Source organism: Bison bison, unplaced genomic scaffold (assembly GCF_000754665.1).
Source record: "Bison bison bison isolate TAMUID 2011002044 unplaced genomic scaffold, Bison_UMD1.0 scf7180017864068, whole genome shotgun sequence".
NCBI lineage: Eukaryota > Metazoa > Chordata > Mammalia > Artiodactyla > Bovidae > Bison > Bison bison.
The window spans coordinates 13997585-14011661 of record NW_011494640.1 but is presented as its reverse complement, the minus strand read 5'-3'; the positions used below and the strand labels follow the sequence as shown (position 1 = coordinate 14011661).

The 14077-nt window shown below is 40.3% G+C and overlaps 1 protein-coding gene across 2 annotated transcripts in view; it reads right to left on the bottom strand.

Moving 5' to 3' along the window:
• EPHA4 (EPH receptor A4) overlaps positions 1–14077 on the bottom strand; it is a 162403-nt gene that overhangs the window by 22149 nt on the left and 126177 nt on the right. For both annotated transcript variants that reach the window (XM_010837075.1, XM_010837076.1), the window contains exons 9-11: positions 5829–5887; positions 3529–3642; positions 3102–3287 (exon numbers count right to left, since the gene is read on the bottom strand). In XM_010837075.1, the coding sequence (XP_010835377.1) occupies positions 3102–3287; positions 3529–3642; positions 5829–5887 (359 nt within the window). The remainder of the gene's footprint in view (positions 1–3101; positions 3288–3528; positions 3643–5828; positions 5888–14077) is intronic.

Genomic DNA, 14077 nt, shown 5'->3' with positions numbered 1-14077 from the left:
GTTCATGCATTGGAGAAGGAAATGGCAACCCACTCTAGTGTTCTTGCCTGGAGAATCCCAGGGACGGGGGAGCCTGGTGGGCTGCTGTCTATGGGGTCGCACAGAGTCAGACAGGACTGAAGCGACTTAGCAGCAGCAGCAGCAGGGGTAAAGCAAAGAGAATAGAAGAGAGTCCCTGGGAGGGAAATAAAATATTAGTTTGATAAATCAAACTAATTTTTGACTTATCAAAAATACTCATTGTTGTCCTTGTGGTTATGACTTAATCATGGAAACTGGACTGGGATGTGTCATTGCCAGAAAGTCCCCAGAATTATTCTAAATGGATACATTTTCCACCCTACCCCTATCAAATTAGACTCTCTACTGGCATAGGGAAAGGGAATATGTCTTCATTTCAAAGGCCAAATTTTAGAAGAGCAGAAGTTTTTAATACCAGTGAAGTCCCATTTATCAATTTGTTTTTTGGTTATGCATTGGGTATTGTGCCGAAGAAATCTTTCCAAGGCAAACATGTTGAATTAGGAAACAACACCTTGGACGTTTTATTTACAAGGGATGAAGGAAAGCAGACAGAAGAAGCAGGAATCTCAGTGTAGACTAAAGGATGAATAAAACCACTTCTATTCTCTTTTCCCTTGGCTGCTGGGAGAGGTCCCTGACTGCCTTGCCATCCTCTGTCAATATAAATAGGAAGCCCTGAGTCCTTAGACTCACTGACCCTCTATATCCGTGACCACACAGAAAAAATTCATCTAAATGAGTTTTAATGAACCTGCCTCAATCAAATACTACTTTGTCAACTCATGAGAAAGGGTGATTCCCCTGGCGGTACATTAACACCTACTTCCGTTTCACCAGGCCCCTCTGGAAATGCGGGGAAGACAGCACAAGGTTCTAAAGAGAGGGGGGTAGTGGCGAGAATTTATAGTCTCTGTCCATTTACAAAGTTACTCAAGGAACTCAGACTCTCACTTCACCTTTTCACCCTTACACCTCCCTAATCTGACAGTTGGCATCATCTTCACAATTTTTCTACATTCCTTTTCCTGTTTATTAAAAGTATCCATTTGTCAGAATCTATGAGCACTACAAGATAAATAAAGATGAATGTCTGCATCGGCACAGAGGGGCTTATAAAATGGGTCCCAGTTGGACTCCTGGGTGGAGGCATACCCATCCCCAGAACAGGCAGGGATGTCATGGGGAAGGGAGAGGTGGGAGGGGAGGGGTGGGGGAAGGGGATAGCTCCTCTGGTGGAAATTTTAAATCATTTTAATTCAGCGACAACTGCATTATGCAAATGCATCCAGTCGTTTATAACAGTTACAGCTGTAATAGCTACGGGTTTTAGAGAGGCACGGTGGGATTTTAGCACAAAGATCCCCTGTTTTTTCTCTCTTCTGCAGAGGTGCTACAAAAATCACTGTCTGCCCCAGGAAAAACACCCCAAGCTGAACAGAGCCTCCTTGTGAGAAAATGGACCTGCAGAAGTATTTAAAGGGAATGTTATCTTTTAATTAAAGAAGTGAAGGGCTCCGGGCAAGCCCAGAGGCCACTGGCTACAAAAAAAAAAAAAATGCTGTCTGTAAAACTAATCTTAAAAAGCAAATAGAGCTATTCTATGCTAATTATAGCCTTCACCTTAGGTGGAAAATTATATACCCTTAGCACCAAGGTTCCTTTTTAAAGGATTCCAAAGCTGGGGGAAAGATGTACTTCTTAAGACATAATAATACCAGTTAACACTGAATTTTTTTTTTTCTTTAATTTGCTATATAAGCATTATGCCATTCACCCTAAATATTTCATTCAAAACAACCTTGTAAGGCAAGTTCTATTTTTATCTCTATTTTACAGATGAGGAAACAGAGAGCTTGAGTAACCAGTCAACACCTCACAATTTACTAGCAGAAGATGGTGTGCAAATCTTTGGTCACTAGGCCAAAGAGACTCAAAATGTGGTCCCCGGGACTACAGCATGGTTGACCTTGAGCTCTTTAGATCGTGAGCTCATGGGCCCCTAACCACTGAACCAAACCTCTGAGGATGAGGTCCAAGAAAGTGTTTCAATGAGTTTTCCAGAAGTCTGATATATGTTTAAGTCTGAGGACCCCTAAATGAATGTATATTTTCCACAACTTTCTAGTAATTCCTTATTTTCCCTGCCTAAAGATTGTGTACCCTTGCACGTTATTGACCTCTTTGCCCCAGACCTAATGTCCAGTGTTTATACTCCTTAAATCACCCCCACTTCACCCACTGCAGCCACCACTCTGCACCAGTTGATGGAGGACGCTTTTCCTAGGCACCTGGAATCAAATGGTACACTGGCTTCCTGAAGACATAGCCCCAGGCTTACACGATCCTTGACTTGTAGTAACTGTAGTAGGTACTAAGACTTCTGGAATATAGCCACCTTCAATAGGAACCATTTCACCTGCCCTGTTCATGTGGTGCTTTATAAGTGGGTCTTAGCCAGCCTTACAGACGTATTCAGGGTTTGCCTCGCAAAATGCATCTGTTGAGCTGTGTCGTATTTTAACTGAAGCGTGGTTCATGGGCTCAGCAAATGCTAATGGACTAAAAAAAGGAAGGTTCAACCAGGTGTTACTGGAAATAGGTGCTGAACTGCAACTACCATAAATCAGGCCGAGCAGACAAGCAAATCCCCCAATATAACAGATTTCCAGGATGCACTCCTTGCATCTGGAACCAAAGCTTCAAGCACAAGGTGTGGCGAAGTTCTGTAGTGTTTTATAGGAAAAGTACTTAAAATTTATTTTGCTTACCATCTGCTTGCGCCTACCCTGTGACAATCAGTTTGGTCTAGCAAACATTTGAAAGATGGCGAGGCATACTAAAAATCTGCAATATTAATTTTGCTAAAATCTCACACAAGCTGCTTTGGAAATAGAGTATCAGCCTACACCACAGACCCATTTAGAACTGACTACAAGATTAATGACTTGTCCTGCACTGATTTCCTCCTATTAGCAATCAGTGGGTCTGTTCCATCTGTCATTTCCCTGGAAAGAAAATGTGTGTTTAATTTGCCAGTAACTTCTAACTTGGCTTTGTAAAGGGAGCAACCCACGTACATTTGGTGACAACTCCTTCCAAGTGAATGATATTCGGGTGATCAAACTGTCCCATGATGCTGGCCTCGCTTAAGAAGTCCCTTCTCTGCTTGTCTGTATATCCAGCTTTCAGTGTCTTGATAGCCACATAGATTTCTCTTTTGCCAGGCACTTTGAGACGCCCACTGCATACTTCACCAAATTCACCTTTGAGAGAGAAAAAGAATTGACTCTGAACCAGAAACACATCAAAAGTGAAAGAACTATAGCTAGCATTTGTGGAGTGTTTATTAGCACTGTGCTGGTGTTTTATGTAGATTAAGGAAATTTCAGGTACACAGCTATTTACATATATAGGCACACACAGTATATTCATAAGCCTTTATATAATCCACATATATCTATATTTAATATTACAAAGAAAACAGGCTTATAGATACAGACTTACCAACTCCTATGACTTTTTCAATCTTAATGCACGATGCGTCAATTTCTTTGGCAAATTCTCTAACTGCTTGGTTGGGATCTTCGTACGTAAAGGGATCCACATAAGTTCTAACACCTGAGTAACAGACATGCAAAAGATTGGCAAGACACTTCTCTGCATGCATGCTAAGTTGCTTTAGTCATGTCTGACTCTTTGTGATGCTACGGACTGTAGCCCACCAGGCTCCTCTGTCCATGGGATTCTCCAAGCAAAAATACTGGAGTGGGTTGCCATACCATCCTCCAGGGGATCTTCCTGACCCAGGGATCGAACCTGCCTCTCCTACATCTTCTGCATTAGCAGGTGGGTTCTTTACCACTAGCGCCACCTGGGAAGCCGGAACACTTTTCAGGAACCACTAACAAACTGAAGTGCTCTGGATCTAAAAATACTCGGCACAGGAACAGTTTTCTTAGCATGAGAAAAATAGCATAGGAAAATGTTTAAAGTCTCGCTCTATGTTTTGTTAGCAGGTAAACGAGAATTGTTTGCTACGTAAGAGGCTGTAGCTCTACAGAGTTCCTGGAACGCCTTCACACTTCAAGGATGAAATTTTTAAAAAAAACCACCTATCCCACGGAGGGAAAGAGAGTCTCCATAAGGGAATTTGGAATGTGTTAGCTAAACATTGTTGTCCTGGGGACTTCCCTGGTGGTCCAGTGGTTAGGACTCCATGCTTCCAGCGCAGGCGGTGAGGGTTTGATCCCTGGTTGGAGAACTAAGATTCCCGAAAGCCATGTGGCACAGCCAACAAATAAATAAATAATTGAAATCAACAAAAATGACTTAAAAATATATATTGTCCCAATCAGCTGCTCAAGTCCTGTCCACTATCTCCAGCTTTCTTCCCTTAGGGAAGATACAGAAACTGTTTCAAATGGTCGTGCTACAAGCTGTCACGTTTTGCCCCATATCCACCAACAATTGATAACAGTAAACAAACTAAACCTAGGTTAAATGGACAAGAGGGATAATTAATCTACTAGTTGATTTGAAAATGCAAACTCTATATTGGAGTTCCACTTTTATTCAGTTTTGGAAAGAAGGTGCTGTAAGTAAAGACACTGAATTTCACCTGGACGCTTCTGCTGAAGAAAATACTGTAGCTGAATCATGAATGCTTTGAATACCAGGAAGGGTAATTCAGCCACACCCTATAGTCACTTGTAAGCTGAATTCAGAATGTGAGCACTTAGGCAGCCAGAGATGTCTGGGACAAGATGCATTAGAAATTAGTGGGAACTTTCCACTGGCATTCACACCTTGCCTCTCCCTTTTGGAGCTCCTGGAGCTTTGGGGCACTGAGAGATGTAGGATACGGGTTGGCCCGATCCCTTTGATTTCCCAAGACTGTCAGTTTTGTTCTCATCTCAAAAAAAAAAAAATTACATTATTTTTGTTATTAAAAATATATACTGCATGCAAATGAGAAAGTGTGGTTTTAGCAAAGGAACAAGATGAACAAAGGGAAAATTACTGGCTACTCCATGACCCTTCATCACTTGGTATGCTCTAGCCAAAAAAATCTTTCTCAAAATTATTCTTCCTGCCCCATCCCCTGCTAACAGGGTAGCTATTAACCACTTGGTACTATTTAAATGTAAATTACTTAAAATTAAATGAAATTTAAAATTCACTTCCTCATTCATGACTAGCTGCTTTTCAGTGTGTGGTCACTGGCTAATGAATTGGATGGTGCAGATAAAGACCTACCATCACCTCAGCAAGTTCTACTGGATGGTACTCCTGAAGAGTCACTAACCACTGTCCACTTCAGTCTTCTATCTTCCTCAAGTCATTCAATTCTTTGAATTTACTCTTTGGAGCCACTTGGAACATCAAAATAACTAAAGTCCACTAAAGAAATATTGACAGTCTCGATTTCCACAGCACAAATTCTGCCGTGTGTGTTCAATTCCTTGTTGTATTTGTTCCCAAAATGTTAACTTCGGAAAAATTGTTACCTGTTAAATCTTGCCACCAAGCTACAAAACTGAGCCAGCTACCAAAACTTTTTCAGGGTGGAGCATAAAATAAGGGAAAAAAGCATTTAAGGAAATTCCCCAATCTCCATCTTTAATCTCACCTTAAACAAACACCAATCACCTATTTTAGTTAGATATGCTGAAGTATATTATTTGGATAATTCCATGAACAGAATACAATATTAATAGCCAAACGAATATTATTTAGACATTTCTAAACTGAAAACACAAGAAATGCTCTAAAAATAAAATTACTTTTATCCCAATTTTCTGTACCTTGGTTCAAATGTTTCTCTTCATCTGCTTCTTGTTTTGCTTTACTGTATTTACTCCGTCTATTAAAAGATAAAAAATATATATATTTTCAGAAGCTGTAAACCACAAGTTCTTTGCTACCATAAGTCAGGTAGTATACACATTTCACAGATGAGAAAACTGAGGTTTATGGGAGGTAAAATAATACGGTGAATAACTTGTCACCTTGATATTAATAGTAAATAATGGTTTCGAATACAAGCAGAGTCCAGAGTCTCTACTCTTAACCACAGTATTAAACTGAGGTGATAAAGAAAATATTTTATAATATAATTAGAATTTTAAATCTTCAGGTGAAATTTATTGTATTGAAGATAGATTATAATTTACTGGCTAATTTCCCCACACATAATTTCCCCACTTAGTTTCTCTAAGTTTGGTATCGACGTGTAAATAGTGCTACATTGAAAATGGCTAACTAACAATGACCTATTGTATAGCACAGGGAACTCTGCTCAATATTATGTGACAGCCTGGATAAGAGGGGAGTTTGGGGGAGAATGAAACATATATATGGCTGAGTCCCTTTGCTGTCCACCTGAAGCTGTCCCAACATTGTTAATCGTCTATACTACAAAACAAAATAAAAAGTTAAACAAAAAATAAGTTTCCCTTGGTGAATTCTGCACAAGGCAATAACGGTCAGTATGTGATAAGCAACAGTAAGCCCTCTTGCTTTCACCACAGTAACCACTACCACACAAACACACACAAAACCTCATTATCTCATTATCGTGCTATATGATATCCTTAAAACAATAGTTTCGTGGTTATTGGCTTCAATTGCTGCATACAAATTCCTAAATTATTAATGACAATTTAAGAGGTAAATATTTGCTTCATACTGGATTGTATTCCTTAAGAGTTTGTAGAAAATACTGCAAGAGTAAAAATAAGTTTCCATTTGTAGCTAATTCTTTTTTCTAAAAAACAGTGTATGGTCCTACAGTTGGCATTCTACTCAATGTCCCATAGGAGTGATATCTGACTTGGTTATAAAAAATCTTGGGAAAAAGAAACCTTGAGTATATATAAATCTTTACTCGGTAATCTTGATACATTATACATATACACATGTGTCCATGTGTGCAGGCATGTGTGCATGCTAAGTTTTTTTAGTCCTGTCCAACTCTTTGCAACCCTATGGATTGTAGCCCGTTAGGCTCCTCTGTCCATGGGATTTTCCAGGCAAGAATACTGGAATGGGTTGCCATGCCCTCCTCCAAGGGATATTCTCGACCCAGGGATTGAACCCGCATCTCTTAGGTCTCCTGCACTGGCAGGTGGGTCCTTTACCACTAGCACCACTAGATACCCCGTGTCTACAGGTATATATATTAAATAAACTGGAAAATCAACTCAGTTGATATTAGAGCTCTCTAAAGTTGGGAAATGAGACCACATTAGTAAATAAAACATGTGCATTTATGTTTTAGTCAAAAATGTCAAGTTTACATTGCAGTTTATAATCATCTTGTAATTTTCTTAGCACTTTAAAGATGAGGTCAGTCAAGACTCTTACATATGTGGAAACTGAAGCTCTGTGGTGACAAAGGATTCCCTGATGGCCATGGAGGGTCGAAGCAGTGTGGTCCTGTCTGAATCCGATAACCTGAACCCCTGCACTTTGAACAAGCTGAGAAGGGCAGGATGCTCATGGAAGAAAGGGGGCCACACAGACCAGAGAACAGCCCAATCACAGTCACGTATCCCAGCTCCTCATCCACATTCCTCTCCAAATTGTCAGCAATGCAGGAACCAGCTCTGCAATCAGACCCTCGGAGCCTACAGATGTTTCTCCGTGTGTATAATTCCCTTGCAAATAATAATACCTTGCCTTTTTACACTGCATTTAACTTTTCAAAGTGCTCTCATTACACATATTATCTCCTCCCCTAACTGTTTGCAAAGCAGGGACCAGCTTAGTAAACACAGACCTCAGACCTCTAGAAGTTACTAGAGTTCACTTTGAAGGCAAGTTGTTCAGTCTTAAATAGCAGCTTGCATTTTCACTTTGCATTTAACCTTTAAAAGAACCTTCACATCTGTTATTTCATTGCATCTTCTTAACAATCCAATGAAAGCAGTCCGGCAGATAGACACACACTCAGTCCCACTGTACAGATGTGAACGATGGAGGCAGACGGGCAAGTCATTCACCCATGACTCTCCAGCAAATATAGGAGCGTGTCTGCCACATCCAGCTCACTGCCTCTCATAGTGGAGATGAAGTTACATGATGATATCTGGTGAGAGTTAATTATACGTAATAGCACATTTCATATCAGTAAACCCACTTAAATTGGATTCCACTTGCTCTCAAAAGCCATCGCTTCATCAAAGAAGCTAAACAGGTTTAAACAACCTGAAATCAGACGCTTGTATGAAAGATGTGGTTCCCTCCAAGCCTCCCCCCTTTCCTCTCCTTTTAAAGGAAATACAAGCGTGTTAGGTCAGGGACTATGAAAACATTTTATGTCAGGGAAACGCGTGGCTAGGTCCCAAGGGTGCGATAGGGCCCTGCCAGCCTGGGAGATTGTATCTTATCAGAGCTCCTAAAAGCATTATCTAAAATTACAAGTATATCTTTTAAACCACTTTAGATCAAGAAACTGATCTGAATTTCTTTCCTTTAAAGAAAAAGAAACAAAAATGCATTGTGCAAGGAAGCTTTTGTCCCAACTTTAAACTGTCAGTGAGTTCGTCAAAAACCCTGATAGATACCAGAAGAAAGAAGTCTCAAGAAGCCTAGGAGTGCTGATTTCCATCAACACATTCATGAAATCTGTGCAAAGCCAGAGGCAATGCAAAACGGCAAGAATCATTCATTATAAGGTTGACCTGCCAGTCCCTTCCTCATACTTCTAAACACAGAAGGAGGAAGTAAATTAGAAGAGAAGGTGTATTTTTAAAGAAACTTTACTTGGAGTGTTACTTGGAAAAGTCTCTAGTGGAGTACAAGGAATGCTGACAAAGAAACACAAGGATTACTGTTCAAAGGCTAATTGTAGCCTATTAGCTACTTAATAATACCTTGAGAACTAAAAAGCCTGAGTCCTGCTCTCCCTTTGTCACCTGATGACCCTTTCTCCTTTGGTTCAGGGTAGGACAATGTGTCCGTTATTGTCCAGAGAAAGAAAGCCCACTGGAGCTTATCACTGGGTCAGCCAGCCCACAGGAAACCACACCCATCTAAAAGGGTGCGAAATTGACATCTGAGGCAGATCACCTGAATGACAGAAGGGAACCTTTGTGGAAGATTTTCTAATTATTGAGATGTGGGCAAGCTGATTAAAAAAACAAACCAAAAAAAAAGAAAAAAAAATTGGTAAAGAGGGGAGTGGTTTATGAGTGAATGCTCCAGAAGGAAATATAAAACCTTTCAACTAAGTTAAAGGGACTTGTCTGCAGGTGAAACTTTGAAAGCTGTGAATAAGCCCACTGGAATTGGGGTATTAACAGACAGTGTCCAGGAACAGCAGGAGCCCCTGGTGCTGCCCCCTCAACCAACACGTTGCTCCTGGCTCCTCAACTATCCGATAAAACCAACAAAATAGTGGAGGGAAGTGTGGCAGGGCCCAATATACACCCCACTTTTATGAAAATACTAACTTCCCTGATCGAGTCGACAGATTTGATTGATGGAGTTCACTGTTCCAAAACTAATTAGCAAAAGGTAAGTAATTTATTCAGCTAAAGTGCAAATTAAAGAAGATAAAGCAATGTAATAACTAGCATGGCTCCAGGAGGACCCTTTCCAGCGTTTAATGGCATCACCCACGAAGATTCATCGAAGTCATCCTTCTTTTTCCCCTTCCTTAAGCTGTCATTGTTCCTGCACCAAATGATGGCTAAATGCTCTTCACAAGCAACATTTTGAAATGGGTGGAAGTGAACCGAACGATTGCACACAAGTTGTTTAGAAATGTTCCCGCAGTACCATCTGCCCCCTAATTGTAGAAATTTACACGACTTCATCAGAGCCAATTTAGGCTAACATTTAAGTGTATTCATTCTTATGTGATCATAATATTCCAATTAGGACACCAGGAGAGATAGATAGAGACTGAATGGTAACTGTTTTAGCATTATGAAAAGAGTTTCAGCTCCAAAGAGGAAAACTGTAACCTTCAGAATACAACACCAACTTGCAAAGTCTGACTTCTTAATAGCAATGCATTAGAAACACATTAAATCACAAAACAGAAATGTACCAACATCACATCATGGAGGAGACTCCTGAAGCTCTGGTTCGCTACAACTGTCAACATTAGCATTTGATGTAGGTCTATTTTCCAGTTCAGAAGACATTAACATAATCTGTCTAGACGCAATATTGGAAGTCAGGAGAGATGGACTCCTGTTCTGATCAAGCAACTAACTAGCTGTGTGACCTTCTGTAGTTAATTGTTTAACCTCTTCTCCAAGCCTCAAATTCTTAACATACAAGATGCCAGCAATTTTGTACCCTGAGCCATCCGTGTCCCTTGTTTACAAATTGTGCCACAGCCATTTCATTTTTTTCTTAACATCAATTCATTACTGAACTTCCTTGGTGGTACACAGGATAAGAATCTGCCTGCCAATGCAGGGGACCCGGACTCCGTCCCTGATCTGGGAAGATCTCACATGCCTGGGAGCAATTAAGCCCACGCACCACAACTACTGAGCCCACATCCTGCAACTACCGAAGGCCTTGTGCCTAGAGCCCATGTGCTGCAACAGGAGAAGCCAGGGCAATGAGAAGCCCAAGCACTGCAACTAAAGAGTGGCCCCCACTCTCTGTAACTAGAGAAGTCTGTGCACAGCAACGAAGACCCAGGGCAATCAAAAAAAAAAAAAAAATCAATTCACTATTTTTTTTTAAATTCAGGTAAGAGGGGTACTTTATAACCCTAACATAACTAGAAACCCAGCAGCACTAGCAATGATCAGAATATCAGTATAAAAACCACCTATGGCTGGTTATCAGGCAATACTTGTGTCTGATCACCAAACTGTCCTTTAGAAAAGAAGGGCTCATCTTGCATTTCAGTCCTTTCTTAAAGTGTTTCTCATACATACTAAACAAACAAACAAAAAATACTATTTGGGGAAGACACACTAACCTAAAGCAACCTAAATTAAGACTATTCAGGACACTTCTGGAGGTAAACTGATGAAGTCATTAACACAAAAGGGTGGGGGGAGTTGTCACAGAAATTTAACACAGTCAGTCACTAGGATCATTAGTCCTGAGGTTATGACCTTATGATTGTATTTTATGATGTCATTGCTAACAGTCAAAAATCAATTTTAAAAGCAATAAAGCAGTTACACTGTGGCAATCACAAATGGACACCCACAGGAGTATAAAGAAATGGTGCCATGTTGCTAATGGAATGTACATATGCGGTCTAGGAGAAGATTTCTAGGGACAACATCACATAAATACAAGAAATGCTGCACCTCTAACAACCCCAGATGGTAGATATAATTACATGCTCTGAAAAGCTGACAGAATCCTTAAATTATAACTTATATGATAAGTGACACAGGAAGACACTGATCAAAGATGCTTATAAAAAATGTAAGTTAATTTCCTCAACATAATGTGGATGGTAAAAACATATAATAGGTCTAAGTCAATGTATTCTGTATATCATTTTAAATAAATAAAATGTATAAACTTTGAAGTCTGATATTTTCACTGAGATCCCCAAATGTTTACATTTCCAAGTTGGTCAAACGGAAAAAGTGGATCTTCTCATTGGAGAAATCAGAGATTAACTCTGATTTGCCTAAAGCTCAGGCTTCTCAGTATAAAGTAAATACAGTGAAATAAAAAACAATTGTTATATAGTAAAAAAAAAAAACTAGCAAGACACTGGCTATGAGCCTGAGGACATTTTTTTTTTTTAATGACAAACTAGCATTTTTCTTTGAGCTAATCATAAGGACTAAAATTTTTGTCACTGTGTGGGTCTCTGCTCATTTACATCTTTAACCTCCCCTGTCATCATAGGAGACACGAGGGTATGGGGAGCCACTGTATCAGCGGTAACATCTCTTGCATCCAAATTGCTATCAACCATCCAGGGCTTCCCTGGTGGCTCAGATGGTTAAGAATCTGTCCACAATGCAGGAGACCCAGCTTCGATCCCTGGGTTGGGAAGATCCCCTGGAGAAGAGAATGGCCACCCACTCCAGTGTTCTTGGCTGGAGAATTCCATGAACAGAGTAGTCTGCCAAGTTACAGTCCATGGGATCACAAAGTGTCCGATCAACTGACACTTTTACTTTGCATCTTTGGCTCTAGGAGGCAAGAAGCAGCCCCATCCTTTTCCAGGCAAGGATGTTTTATCTGTTCCTTTCCCAGATGGCTGACTGCAGCGTGGGTTTCAGGCATACCATGTACCATCTTTCATTTGTACTCTCACTTAAAAGCAGGGACCAGATTTTGGTCTGCACTGTACCTGTCTCCTTTCTCCTCACCTGATCTTATTCCATTCAAACATCTACGGTCATCACGACAGAGCACACAGCCTGCACGCGGAAAAGAATCAGCTGAGTGTGCACCCGCCACTGCAAAGCCTGTCAGCTACCTGGCTCCAGGCAGCCTTTCCCTGACAGCTTTATGTCTGACACTAAAGAAGAATCAATAGGAGGCCAAAGGGTTGACATTTCATTTTCTAAAAAGTGATCCATTGAGGACCAATCACCAAGCAGTGTTTATCAGCCTTGGGAAGTGACTTATTTTTTTTAAATGGGGAAGAAGGTACAGGAATCATGGCTGGGTAACTTGACAGGCTCAATTCTCTAAGGTGGGGACTCATAATTGGAAATTCGATCAATCCTGCCTTAAATAATAAAGTGTTCAATAAAAGCAGAAAGGAAATTAAGTCATCAAGCTTGTGATGCTATTTTCTATAGCTACAGATTTTAATAAACTTGTCTTCCTGCATTACATTTTCATCTGCTTTTCCTTTTTCTTTTTTTGTCAAAGAAGAGCATAAGGAAAAAAACACACTTATAACGAGGTGAACTATTTCTAATTATTCCCGTCTGACTGCTGTATTTAGGGCAACTTAAAATGCAAAAAACAAACAAAGAAAGTCATGCTAAAAGAAATCTAGACTACAACTAGAGAATTCTCCCAACCAAAATTTTGGTTAAGACTCAAGATGAGATTGTTGTTGTTCAGTTGCTCAGTCATGTCTGACTCTTTGCCACCCCATGGACTGCAGCACACTAGGCTTCCCTGGCCTTCACCATCTCCTGGAATTTGTTCAAACTCATGTCCATTGATTTGGTGATGCCATCCAACCATCTCATCCTCTGTCGTTCCCTTTCTACTTTCTATAAGCAAGTGTTATCTCACATGGTTCTGAGCATTCTGGGGAGTTGAATTTCAGTTAAGTATTTTTTTGAGGTGGCAGTAATGAATGATTTTATTCCTCTTTTAGACTTTTAAACGTCTTTATTTTCCAATGACACAAGTAGTTTATATACAATGTGAAAACTTCAAATATAGAAATATGTAATGAAAGTAAAAGAGCTTCCCTGGTGGCTCAAACAGTAAAGAATCTGCCTGCAATGCTGGAGACCCAGATTCAATCCCTGGGTCAGGAAGATTCCCTGGAGAAGGGAATGGCAACCCACTCCACATCTTTATTTTCCAATGACAGAAGTTTTTATATACACTGTAAAAATTTCAAACGCAGAAATATATAATACCGAAAGCAAATGCCGATGTACTTTCAATATACTTCTCATCCTGCTCTATCAGCCCTGCTGTCAGACAGACATAGATTAAGGCGTGTAGTTTTCATGTGTGTACGAGCCCGGCACGTGTATATGCACAAAGTCAAATGGCAATGGACGAGAAAGAGGTCCATCTTGAATGACTTACAAAACCAAAAGCATGGGGAAGAAAGAACTCTGGGAATTCAGATTCTGTTCAGGCCAAGGTGAAGTTTCCAAAGTCTAAGGTGTACTATTACACAGAGGGCAGTGGGCATGTCTAGATGTCTGTCTGTGTGTAGTGTACGACAGCAAGAGGACTGAATGTGGTGGATTTAACTTCTTCAAGACAAAATTCAGTGTTGTATTCCAACAGACTGTGCATCAGAAAGAACAAACATCATGACAAATGCAGGTGCCCACACTCAATAAGGAGCTTTTCTATACGATGTGAGCATGATGATGATTGAGCTCTATATTCCAGGACA